At 35.7% G+C, this 13,230-nt stretch overlaps 1 protein-coding gene and 1 long non-coding RNA gene across 4 annotated transcripts in view; one reads left to right on the forward strand and one right to left on the reverse strand.

The window, feature by feature from the left end:
- The window catches only part of LOC116663542, a 118,691-nt gene that overhangs the window by 90,630 nt on the left and 14,831 nt on the right, over window positions 1-13,230 (forward strand). The window lies entirely within an intron of this gene.
- LOC102505472 (cell surface glycoprotein CD200 receptor 1-like) overlaps window positions 1-13,230 on the reverse strand; it is a 37,983-nt gene that overhangs the window by 21,469 nt on the left and 3,284 nt on the right. For 2 of the 3 annotated variants that reach the window (XM_032479174.1, XM_032479172.1), the window contains exon 2: window positions 2,506-2,562. In XM_032479174.1, coding sequence (XP_032335065.1) covers window positions 2,506-2,562 — 57 coding nt within the window. Of the gene's footprint in view, window positions 1-2,505; window positions 2,563-10,852; window positions 10,944-13,230 lie in introns of all 3 variants that reach the window. The other variant, XM_032479177.1, reaches the window with a different exon arrangement.

Raw genomic sequence — 13,230 nt, forward strand, 5'->3', positions numbered from 1 at the left:
GTACTTTGATTAAAAATAACTAAGATGGCATTCAGGTTGAACAAGCTGGAAGGCTTTTTGTTTAATTTTTATTTGAAGAATTACAAAGTCTGTGACATCAACAGATTTTAAAACAATCCGTAATTTCATTAGTTGGACCATCCCACAGAAATAAAAAATGATGATGCCTAATGGTAAGAGATGCTTAGATGTATTTTTTCTGTTAAAAAAGTAACATAGTATATAAATATAAAACAAAGGGAAAATAAAGTGTTTTCCTCTATAAATTTTCTGTTCAAAGGATTTTATTGCAAATGTGATATTATCAACCTTTGAATGAGTTTCCTTTCCTTCCTATTCAGTCACATATGTACTCCCACATAGTTTGCTGTGAACTTTGCTCACAGATTTTGTTTCCATACATTCAATATCATTATCAGGATTAAATACAGCATTGACCTATTTTTCCATATTTTAAAGTAAAAATTAAGAATAGAAAGCATCTTCCACTTAAAAGCTCGCTCTTTTCCATAAACTGACACGTGTCCCTGATTGATAGGCGTTTGCTGAGAGGTGATTAGGTGTATTTGTTGCAACTTACCTGTACAAAGGTGAGTGTCGGTGATTTCATCAGATTAACATGAACAGAACCAGCTGGGGTGGGGCAAAATTTTTATATGGATGAAGCTTATTTTTTCTAAACTTTTCACTTAATATCTCTGCTCTGCTCTGTTGCCTGCTCTGTGATGTATTCAATTTGCATTTTATAGCCCAATAAAGATCATATTACTAGATAAAGAAAGAGGGAGGATTTCAAAGGAAATCTAAGAGGGCAGTTAAATTCATGCTCTTTCCACCACTCCAAGTGGCATCCCCTCACAGAGGGAACCTCCAACTTGCCAAAGGCTTAGACACAGGCAGGCACATGGCTTGTTAGAGAACTGCCAGAGGTTGGGTGTAGGAAGTATATGTGCATCAGGGAAACATGCTGAATGTGCATCAGGGAAAGATGCTGAAGATAAAACCAGAAAGATAAGAGACTGGTGAGGGATTCAGTATTGAATGCTTTTCTGCAGTTCTTGGGATTTTGAACTTGAGCTTATAGGCAGTCAAAGGCATTAATGTTTTGCCTAATATTTGTCCTCAAGATCTGACTCTGTTTTTTTGTTTGTTTTTAAGGAAAGTACAAGCTAATCGAATAAACATGCATTTAAACAGGAGCACAGTATCCAAAAAAGTGACTCCAATGGTGAGGATTTCAAGCACTGCAGATGTTCTATGTTCTTTCACCTTCCTTCTCTCTATGACCTTTAGTCAATCACCCTTCACCTATAATGATAGTTCTAATGTTATTGATATTATTTCACCCTTTCTTCATTCTCTTCTTTCTTTGTTCATAGCTGTTGTGATAATTTACCAATGGCCAGTACTGCCCTCACACTCAGTGGGTCTGACACCTGCCTACAAATATATTCTCCATGTGCTCCTGTGATCAGATCAGGTGATTTCACCTCTTACTTCACTAAGGTAGCGGGTAGATTGGCATCGTTGCTCCCACACTGGCAGACATATCCCATCTCTTCCCCATCCTTTGTCTATAAAATATCTTCCAGTCTCATCTAACCTTAAGCACACAGACAAATTCCAGTTGGCTTTGAGGGATTTCCTTTCTTATCTCACAACCAAACCCTAGTTTAAGTCCCTGTCGCCCTGCACCAGGATTACTGCAAAAGCCTCCTAACTTCTGTCACTGTCTCAAAGTTCTTGTCCTTTCAGTTCATACCTTATGTTGCAGCCAGTACACCATTCTGTAATACGCTGTGATTCTCTAAACTCTAAAACCCTTCAGAGATCTTTCACTGGGTGAAGAATAAGTTTAAATGTCTTCCTATTGGCTTTGAAAGCCTTCTTTTTTCAAATTGACTCACTTTGCAATCTTATCACCTACTACATTGCCCTCACACTCCAGGAAAAAAAAAATATCAAGCACATTTCCACTTCCATTTCCATGTCATTTCTCACATTGTTTTCACTCTTTGGGGCACCCTACACAATGCTCTTTTTCTATTCACTCTTCCTTTAAGACCCAGTTCACAGGCTGCATCCTCTGTGAGGCCTTTTCTAAGCCTTGGTGCTGAACTGCTCCCTCGCTGCCCTCCTGGTCCACTTGATGTGAGTGCTGATCTCCTCTGCTTATGTGATCGCCGTGCTCCTGTCTGGGTTCCGCACATCACTGCGCTCCCTGATAGTCTTGCTCATCTTGCTCATCTGTATGTCCCCCACAAAGCCCAGCACAGTGCCTGGCAGAGAAAGTTCCATAATCTTCCAATGGAATCAAACTGCTTTAGGGGAGGAGAGGTGGGTGGTTCAGGCTCCCTCATCCCACAGCGCTCAGATCACCACATTCTTCAACTTCACACAAGGCTGGCACTTGGTCCAGACCTTCAACTATGTTTTTAAGGAAGCTCAACCTTCCATACTTAAGTACTGGCCTCAAAAAAAAGAAAAGAAAAGCAAGCATGTTACCTTCTGGATATGTTAGAGTGCTCTGGTTTCTGTCCATACAGGAACTAATTATTGAAGCTATAGAAAATAATGAAAAGTAAATGAAATCAATTTTAGGCACTTAAATGGAGTGGAAGGCATTATTTCCCCACACACAACATGACAGAAAATCAGTTAACCATAGTTAAAATTACCCCCAAAATCCTTGTAAAACAGAAATTAGAAGTTGTTCCATCATTACATGGAAAAACATGCTGAAAATTTAACTAAACTCTCCTCAACTGCACTTTTTTTTTTTGCCATCCATTCCCTGCCATCTATTTCCTGCCACATTGAAATATTTCTCTATTACTTTACATGAGTCAAAATCTGCTGCTCACTTTCTCTTGAGTTCGTCCTACATGTTCCTTCCTCCCTTCCAATTCCTTTCAGCTTTTCCTGGCCCTAGATTCCCACTTTCTTTCTCCTAAGAGCTGGTTCTTTTCTCCTTTAACTAGAGTATGGAAGTATGGAATCCACTGTTCCTCAGAATATTGTGAAATACCATTTGGATCATTGCAAGAAAAGACAGAAAGTATTCAAAGGTTTGTTTATTGCTACCCAAGTACGCTCTAATTAGAGTCGCTTCACTCATTTGTTCTACCTGCTTGTACTTTTGGATAAGATTCCGTTCGTATAAAGAGTTCTGGTGGGAGATTGAAATCATTGACTTAGATTAATTATTTGTATTTTATATATTCTTATGCTCCCTGATCTTTATTTTCTGAAACAAATTGTATCCATAAATTTCATGCCTCTATTTTAAAAATTTTATAACCTTAAATAGAAATGTAGGGTTTCCTTCTTAACCTTAGGGCTGGAAATATTAGAAATATCAAAGGAGAGAAAATTACACATCTCTAAATATTAACACCCAAAACTAAGAATTCAAGAGACACACTAAAAGTACAAACCAAAAAACTGAAGGAGAACACCATGTTTGTCTAGTCACAGAAGTTTAGTTTCACTCCATTCCAGGGCCCCCTTATTACTATGGACTCAGCTGGTCAACTAGTCAGTGCACCACTGGGATTAAGTAAATTTGTGCTGGAAAATGCACAAATTTAACATTGCTACTAGAACAAATCACAAAACATCTTATGAATGGATCGAGAGCATCTTCATCACTGTTGAAAGATAGCTTTACTTTTTGCTAAAAATGTCAAAGAATCAGACTTACCAGATATTACAATAATCAAGATCAGTAACCTCTAAGTTGAAGTCCTCTACAATGTATGCATTTGGGGTGGCTGGTTTTCTACTTTAATGCTAATCCACTGTAAATCAGTGACTCCTTTGGTCACCTTATTTACACTCGGTTCAAGAGGGTTGTGTGTCAGTTTTCTTTGCCATTTTGCTTTAGGTTCATTTCTGTTCTGTATGCTTTTGGCCTGATTAGCCACTGACAAGAAACATCTGTGAGTTTTGCTGAGTGATAAATCAAAACAGCCAATGCTTACTATTCATTGGTTTTCCCCACAGTACTGAGGTGATGAGATAAATTATATAGCAATTCTTTTAAGAATTACCATTTTAGGAATTAGGAGTTATATATGGCAAAATGCACAAATCTGAAGTTTACAGATTGATGACTTTTTATACATGTACACACTTAGATAATCACCTCCATAACCAAGATAAGACCATTTTCATCATTCAAGAAATTTCCTTCATGCTCCTTCTCTTTCAATATCCCTTCCTCAAAGATAGTGCTACTCTGATTTCTGTCACCATTTTGCCTGTTTTTGAACTGCATATAAATAAAATTGTTACATGGTTCATGTTTTAATACCATGTAGAATTTTTTTAATGAATATGCCATAACTTATTTCTTTCATTCCTCTATAGATTTAGATTATTCCAGTTTGGGACTAACATAAGTAAAGCTTCTATGAACACTTTTGTTCTGTACATATCTTTTGGTCTACTTATGCATTCATTTTCTTGGGTGTATACCAAGGAATAAAATAGATGGATCCTAGGATAAACATATGTGTGGCTTTAATAAATACTTCCTGTTATAGGTTGAATTGTGTTTCCTCAAAATTCATATGTTGATGTTCTAACCCCCAGTACCTCAGAATGTGGCCTTATTTGGAAATAGGGTTGTTGCAGATGTAATTAAGATGGACCCAACTAGAGTAGGTTGGGTCCTAATCTAATGACTGATGCCACTGTAAAAAGAGGAATATGGGGCACAGATATGCATACAGGGAGAACACCATGTAAAGATGATGACAAAGATCAAGGTGGTGCTTCTACAAGCCAGCAAACACCAAAGATTTTCAACAAACCAGTAGAAGCTAAGGGAGAAGCAAGGAACAGATTCTTTCTTCCTGTTTTAGGAGATTTAAAGATTCTTTTGATGTTGGGACACAGCACAAGGACACTTGAATGGATGATAGGCAGAACTCTATGTTTCTTACAGCTCCAAAAAAGAGAAGGCTGCCATATAGGGTCTCACAGGGATTGCACTTGTAGACAGAGTAACACTAAGCTGAAACAGTAGAGAGAAACTTATGTATCACAAGATAGACGGGGTTGGGTTTCCAGAGGTCTGGGATTGACTAATTTGAATAATATTCCAAGCTCCTGTACATAATTGTCTATGGACTTCTTCCTAGTGGTCTAGTACTTGGCCTTGTGGCGACGAAGGTGTGTATGCAGTAGCCTGGAGTCTGACAGCCCAGATAAGGAAAGTGGTTGGGGTGTGGACTTAATCAGCTGCTCAAGAAGGGGACTCACCATCCTCCAGTTAGGGCTTCAAAATTGGGTCTAGACAGCATTTTTGAAAAATTTTAAAATGTATTAAAATTGACCCATTGATCTTCACATCAGTTTTGTATGGTGTATTTGGCCCAAATAAAAGAAGACTTCTAGTGAGTCATGCCTAAGATGCCCTAAACAGCTTAAAAATATTTTATTATGAGAGTAAAATGGAGAACAAGTAGAAGTATGAGTCCTTGTAGGCCAGTCTGTAAATAAATTTCCCATTATATGGTATTAGCCAAGAAAACAGGTCTACAAGATTTCCAACAATATCCTGGTTGAATTATAAAGTGTATTGAAAGTATGAGTTATACTTTTTATGACAATAATATCTTGGTGTATTCCTTGGTTCAAGGTGGCAAGTCCAGCAATTACATTGTTGAAGGGTATGAACTGATAGTTCAGTGAGATATATGCAATGGTTAGTGGTATTTGTGACCAAGGGGGAGGGGGAGTTGTGGTGATCATGGTCAGAGATGCGGGGTTGGAGGCTGTGGTGGCAAACTGGAAGTGAAAAGTAGGAGAAGGCACTGGAGAGTGGGAGGTCCTCTCCCCAGGGGCTTTAGGGGTGAACCTGTATGAGGTAGTTGCCTCCTGGGGAAAGCAATAATCTCTATTTTTAGAATGGCATAGATAGTAACTTCTACCAGACTGACCTTTAGACATGAGAGTGAGGGATGTATATCTTGGCAGAGAGCAATGAGTATACCAAGATTATGGGGTAAGCAAACGGCAAGGGGCAGTTTTTCACATCTGAAGCTTATGGGCAACTATGGCCATCATACTTAGTCCAAGATGCATGTCGGGGATGCATGTCTGTGCTGGTTTTACTTTTCCCCTATTGTGCGCACCTTGGTTAGAGGTTGGGTCAGGACAAAAGGTATGGTGCCTTGCTCCTGAGATGATTTTGCACTTGCCAGCAATATCAATATCTGCCCTGGAACTAGTTTAGCTCCTCCTAAATGTGGGCAGGGACATGCCTGCTGGCAAAGGCTGCCTCTGCACTTGCCTGAGGCAGGATCGGGTCTGATCTGGTTCTATTCCCTCTAAGAGTGCACACTCTTCTTGGTAATGGCAGCCTTAACCCTAGTGGAGAGCAGTGCCAGAAAAGGGGAGCTGGAGCAGGTACCCAGTGTGGGCTGGGGTGTCCCCTGGGGCTATTTTGGCAAGCTGGGAGTAAACAAGCATGTACTCACGCTTTTCGAGAGTGTAGTCTTGGTTTCTTACAGTCCTCTAGTAAATCCCACTGATTTTCAAACCACCTAAGAGGACTCACCTTCCTGGTGTCTGACCCCAAGGCTAGGCTGCCTAATATGTAGCTCAAACTCCTTGCTCCCTAGGGAGGACCACTGAGCCTATGATATCCCCCTCCTCTTCTGTGTCCCCTGATAGGGATTGGGTCCTGACCTGATCTTTCCTAACCAACTCCATGTGGATTTTTCTTTACAGTATTGGTTGTAGAAGAGCCTTTCTATCAGTCTCCATGATGATTTCAGCAAGAGTTCCACATGTAGTTGTGTTTCTGATGTGTTTATGGTCACTGAACCATGAACTCAGCATCCTCCTCTTGTACCTCTTGATCTCCCTGTCTATGTTTCACTTATTGAAGACTCCCAAATTATTGTTCACAGTGACTGAACCACTACACATTTCTGCTAGCAATATATGAGATTTCCAAGTCCTCCACAACCTTGCCTACACATGTTTTCCATTTCAGTAGTAGTAGCAGTACACTAGTTAATGTAAAGTGGTATCTTACTGTGGTTTTGATTTTCATTTCCCTAGTTTCTGATGACATTGGCCATCTTACCATGTGCATGTTGGCTATTTGTATAACCTCCTTGGGAAAGTGCCTGTTCAAGTCTTTTACAAATTTTAAATTAGGTTGTTTGTTTTTGAGTAGTAAAAAAATTTTATATATTCTGGATACTCAAACCTTAACAGATGTATGATTTGCAAATATTTTTCACATTTTATGGGTTGTTTTTCACTCTTTTGATAGTGTATTTTGGCATAAAACTTTGTATACAATTTTGATGAAGTCTGATTTCTCTATATTTTCTTTGGATGCTTGTGTTCTTGATGTCATATCTAAAACTTATTGTCAAATCTAAAGGTATTAAAGATGTTTTCTTCTAAGAGTTTCATAGTTTTAATGCTCATTCTTAAGTTTTTCATCTATTTTGTGTTAATTTTTGAATATGACGTGGAAGAATCCAACTTTATTCTTTTGCATGCAGTGATCCAGTTGTCCCAGAACTACTTGCTGAAGAGACTTTCTTACTACCCAGTGAATGGTCTTTGCAATTAGTTGAAAACCAGCGGGCCATAGGAGTATGATTTTATTTCTGGGCTCTCAGTTCTTTCTATTGGTCTATGTGTCTATCTTTTGCCAGTTCCAAACTGTTTTAATTACTGTAGATTTGTAGAAAGTTTTAAAATTGAGAATGTCACTTCTCCAACTTTATTCTTATCTCTCAATATTGTTTGGGGTCTGTTGCAATTCCATATGAATTTGAGGGTTTTCCATTTCTTAAAAAAAGGTAATTGAGACTTTTGGTACAGATTTCATTAAATATGTAGATCTCTTTGAGGAGTATTGCCATTTTAATAATATTAAGTCTCTTATCCATGAATAAAGGATGTCTTTTCATTTTGCTAGATCATTTTTAAATTGCTTTCAGCAGCTTTACAGTTTTCAGTGTAACTCTTGCAACTCTTTGATTAAGTTTATAACTCAGTATTTTATTCTTGTTGATGCTACTGTCAATGAAATTGTTTTCTTAGTTTCCTTTTCAGATTGTTCATTGCTCACATATGGAGATACAACTTATGTTTGCATGTTGATTTTGTTTCCTGCAACTTTGCTGAATTTGTTTATTAGCCTTAATTGTATTTGGGGGTGTTATGTTTAGGATTTTCTACATATAATAACATCTTGTCATATGTGAGCAGATAGTTTTATGTCTTCCTCTCCAATTTGGACACCTTTCATTTCTTTTAATTTAAATCATTTAATTACCCTAGCTAGAACTTCTGGTATGTTGAGTAGAAGTAGCAAAAGGGGTATTCTTGTCTTCTTCTTGAGCTTAAAAATAAAGCTTCCAGTTTTTCATCACCAAATATGATGTTAGCTATGGAGCTTTTATAAATTCTCATTATGTTACAGAATTTTCCTTTCATTCCTAGGTTGTTGAATGTTCTTATCAAGAAAGAGTGTTGCATTTTGTCATATGCTTTTTTTTGCATAAATTCAGATGATCGTGTAAATTTTTTCCCTTCAATCTATTAAAGTGATGAATTACATTGATTAATTTTTATATGTTGAACCAACCTTGCATTCCTAGGATAAATCCCAGTTGAACATGGTATATAATTCTTTTAATATGCTACTGGATTCAGTTTGCTAGTATTTTGCCTGTCCATTTTTTAAAAAAATTTAGAGGATGAGGTAATTAGTTTATTTATTTATACATACATATATATATATATAATGGAGGCACGAGGGATTGAACCCAGGATCTTGTCCATACTAAGCACACATTTTACCACTGAGCTATACCCTCCCCCTCAGTTTGCTACTATTTTGATGAGAATTTTTGCATCTATATTCATAAGTGATATTGGTCTGTAATTTTCTTTATTTGTGATGTCTTTGTCTGACTTTGATGTCAGGGTAATGCTGACCTCATAGAATGAATTGATAAGTGTTTCCTTTTTTTCTATTTATTGAAAAAATTTGAGAAGGATTGGCATTAATTCCTCTTTAAATGTTTAATAGAATTTAACAGTGAAGCCATCTGGTCCTGGGCTTGTCTTTGTTGATAGGCTTTATATTACTGATTCAATCTCTTTACTTGTTACAGGTTTGTTCAGATTTTCTGTTTCTTTTTGAGTCAGTTTTGGTAATATGTGAGTTTCTAAGGTTTTATCAATTTCATATAGGTTATCAAATTTGTTGGTATATGATTGTCCATAGTATTCTATAAATGATACTACCTTTTATTTCTGTAAGGTTGGTAGTAATATCCTTATTTTTATTTCTGATTTTAGTAATTTGAGTTTTTTCTTTCTCAGTTTTTAGTCAACTGTCCAACTTTATTGATTTTTTTTAAAAAATTCCTTTTGGGTTTATTGTCTATTGTTTCCTATTCTTTATTTTGTTTATCTCCATTCTAATCTTTATAATTTCCTTCTTTGGGTTTACATTGCTCTTCTTCTCTTGTTCCCTAAAGTGTACAGTTAGGTTATTGATTTGAGATTTTTTTTCTTTTTAAATATAGGGGTTTACAGTGGTAAATTTCCTTCTGAGCACTGCTTTAACTATATTCCATAAGTTTGGTATGTTATGTTTTTATTTTTATTCATCTCAATGTATTTTATAGTATTTTGTGATTTCTTTTCTGTCTCATTGTGTTTAAAAATTATGTTTAATTTCCATATATTTGTGAATTTTCTAGTTTCATTCCATGATGGTCAGAGAAAGTACTTCATATGATTTCAATCTTTTTTAAATTTATTGGGACTTGTTTTGTGGCCTAACACATAGTCTATCCTGGAATGTCCTACGTACACTCATGAAAAATGGGTATTCTGCTGTTTGGGGGGTGAAGTGTTCCATATATGTCTACTAGGTCTGTTAAAGTCTTCAGCTATCATTGTAGAGTTGCCTATTTCTCCTTTCAATTCTGTCAATTTGTGTATGTTTATAATAATTATATCCTGCATATGTTATATCAATATGTTATATCCTACATATTGACTTTGTTTTCAAAAGTTAGACATTTTTATTTGCATTGGAAAAGACCTATTTCTTATATGCCTAAATCTGCTCACTTTCAAAGCCACTTTTGAGACTTTACAGTTTTTCATCAAGCATGACTTAAGCTGCTTCTGCTTGGACATGCATGGGGCTCCAGGTTCTCCATCACCCTCTACAGCTTGCCTCACTGCACTTCTCCCCCAGTTCTCTGGGTAGCCTTTCTCATCATCCTCTTTACCTACCTCTCTAAAGTGCATATTTCATACTGAAATAGTTACTCACATGAATTTCCTGTTCAGGTTGATTCTTATTGCAAACCTTTCCACCACTAACACAAACATTTTATGTAATAGCATTAAACACATGAAAACACATACAATATATACACACCAGCCAAGTATTAGGTTTTCACAGTGTGGTCAATTGTGGTCATCATAAGCATTGTGACTTAGAATAAACTGTTCTTTGCTTATTTTTCATCTGAACCACAAGCAAGGCCGTTGGTTATGTTAAATGCTACAGTTTTTACATCTGCTCTAACATTTTAGCAATATATTATTTAATCATTAGTCTCTAAATGGTTGTGATAATGAATAAAACTTTGTTTTGTTTTACTTTGTTCCTGAGAGGATTTCTTCCTTCTTTTTTTTCTCACTCAGAATGAAAACTAGCCCTGCTAATAACCCCATGATTACACTGTCAGATGATAGATCCTACCACTCATTCAATGAAGGCATGACAGAAAGATAGACATATTCTAGACTAGGGTGAGCTACAGTGGGTTCCATTTCACCTTACCTGAAGATCAGAACCAAAGAAGACACGAAAGGATTTAAAAGCAGATACAAGCTCTCATCTTTTAATCCTTCTTCTTTCCTCTCACACTTCTCTAGTTGTAAAACATACAGAAAAAGCACGAGAGATTGATGTCCCACCAAACAAGATATAAATAAAAATTGAAAGTCATGATTGGTGATGAACAATTATTCTATTTAAATACATAGTTAAGACTAAATACTTAAGAAAATTATGTATAAAATCTTCAAAATATAAAAATAATACATAACCAACAAGTCAGAAAATGGGAGGAAAGGCAGTTTGAAGAAGCATAAAGTTGTTCTTTATCTTTCATAGCATGGAGTCAATAGACACTGTGTGATGGTGAAAATAGTTTTTTAAATGTACAGTTACATCATCCTCTCAATATTGTTCACAGTCTTTTTTTAACATAGAGAACTCCTTTAGAAATTAGTGTCTCATCTGGTAAAGGCATTTTGTTTTCAATAGTCCAAACTCATTGGAATAGACACTTGAGCAGATTTGCTTTGTCTACTTGGCATGCTGTGCTTTTGGTTTGGTTTTTTGGTTTATTGATTGCCTTATATGTCATTATGGTACACCGGAAAATAATGCTTCTGAAAAGCTCATTTTTTAATATATAAACTTATTTTTTAAGAGCAGTTTGAGATTCACAGAAAAATTGACAAAGTACAAAGAGTTCTTGTATACCCCCTACCCCCACACATGCATAGCCTCCCCCATCAACATCCCCACCAGAGTGGTACATTTGTTGCAATCAATGCACCAATGTTGATGCAGTGTTTTCACTCACAGACCGTAGTTCATATTAATGTTCACTTTTGTATGTGGTAGAGTCATTTTTATCACACATTCAATAATTACTTCTGTTTCTTTTACCAGCTCAAAGTAAAGTAACAATAAATGCAATATTTTTATTTAGAGTAACATGTTTATATAAAAGAATTTTGTGAAATAGTTTGTCTTTCCTTCTTTTTACATATATTTATATAAAAGTGTTCAGCTAATATTAACAGTAGTTGTTTTGAGTGGTAGAATTTGAAGCAGTTAAATTTTTCTGTATTGCCCGAATGTCTTATAATAAGCATGTTTTATCTTCACCCAAATAAAATGTCATTAGTTTTTTAAAAATGAAAGAGAAAAATATATACCCAAGGGACCACCACTCATAAATATTCCCACAATAAATGTTAATGCTAATTTATAACATATTTAGCAGAATTGTCTTAGAAAGGTATCTTGAAAAACAGCCAGAGACTTGAAAAAAAAAAAAAGCAACTCGGAGAAAGATATAGTAAACATCTCAATTTGGGAAGATAAAAACGTAAGTAGGGTAAGTGGAATAGTTCAAATGTTTATTGTGGCTAAAAATGAAGAGTATTTACATCAAACATGACCCATACTTAGGCAGGTTAGACCAACTATCCCAGTGTACTGTCTGTGAGGACGGCTATCACAAAACACCGCAACAGGCTGGTTGGCTTAACCACACGGTGTTTGTCCACAAGGCAGGTTTTTAAGGTTGAAGGCTGTGTATATTAATAATCAACAAAAACTAGGGTTCTGCTTGTGTTGATTTTAAACAGCGGTCAATAAAAATATACGTATTTATTTATAAAACAAGACAAAACCAGCGAAAGATAGAGGAACGTCTGAGTCTTAACCACCAGGAATTGCATGAATATTGATTGTTATAACTCAAAAAAAAAAAAAAACCACGGCAAGGAGCTCAGTAATTTATAACCAATTCAATAAAACTAAATGGTATAATTTATTAGTTCTTTTTATATTTGATAGTACTTTATAACTTCATATAATTTTCTAAAGGGATATTTACCAAACTTAAAACTAATTCAATCTTAAATGTGTCCTAATATCTGTTTCTTATCAGCTAAAACAGCAATTCTTAGACTTTTTGGTCTCAGGATCCCTTTATACTCTTAAAAATTGTTGAGGATCCTAGAGAACTTGCCTTAGAAAAATGTAGAAACACATACATACAAATACAAAAGTACTTACTCCATAAGCCATCAAAGCAATAATATCAACATATGCTGTGTAGCAGCTAGAAAACTAACATGCACTTGAGAGAATTTAAATGCAAAAAGCAAATGACATGTTAGTATTATTATGAAAACACAAACAACCTTGAGGACTTCTTGCAAGGGTTTTTTGGACCACATTTCAACTAGAGCTAAGCTAAAACAAACTTAAAAGCTCAAATATTACTCTTCTTTTTTTTAACTTTTTTTTATTGATTTATAATCATTTTACAATGTTGTATCAAATTCCAGTGTAAAGCACAATTTTTCAGTCACACATGAATATATGTATATTCATTGTCACATTTTTTCCTC

The sequence above is a fragment of the Camelus ferus genome, chromosome 1 (genome assembly GCF_009834535.1).
Source record: "Camelus ferus isolate YT-003-E chromosome 1, BCGSAC_Cfer_1.0, whole genome shotgun sequence".
Taxonomy (NCBI): domain Eukaryota; kingdom Metazoa; phylum Chordata; class Mammalia; order Artiodactyla; family Camelidae; genus Camelus; species Camelus ferus.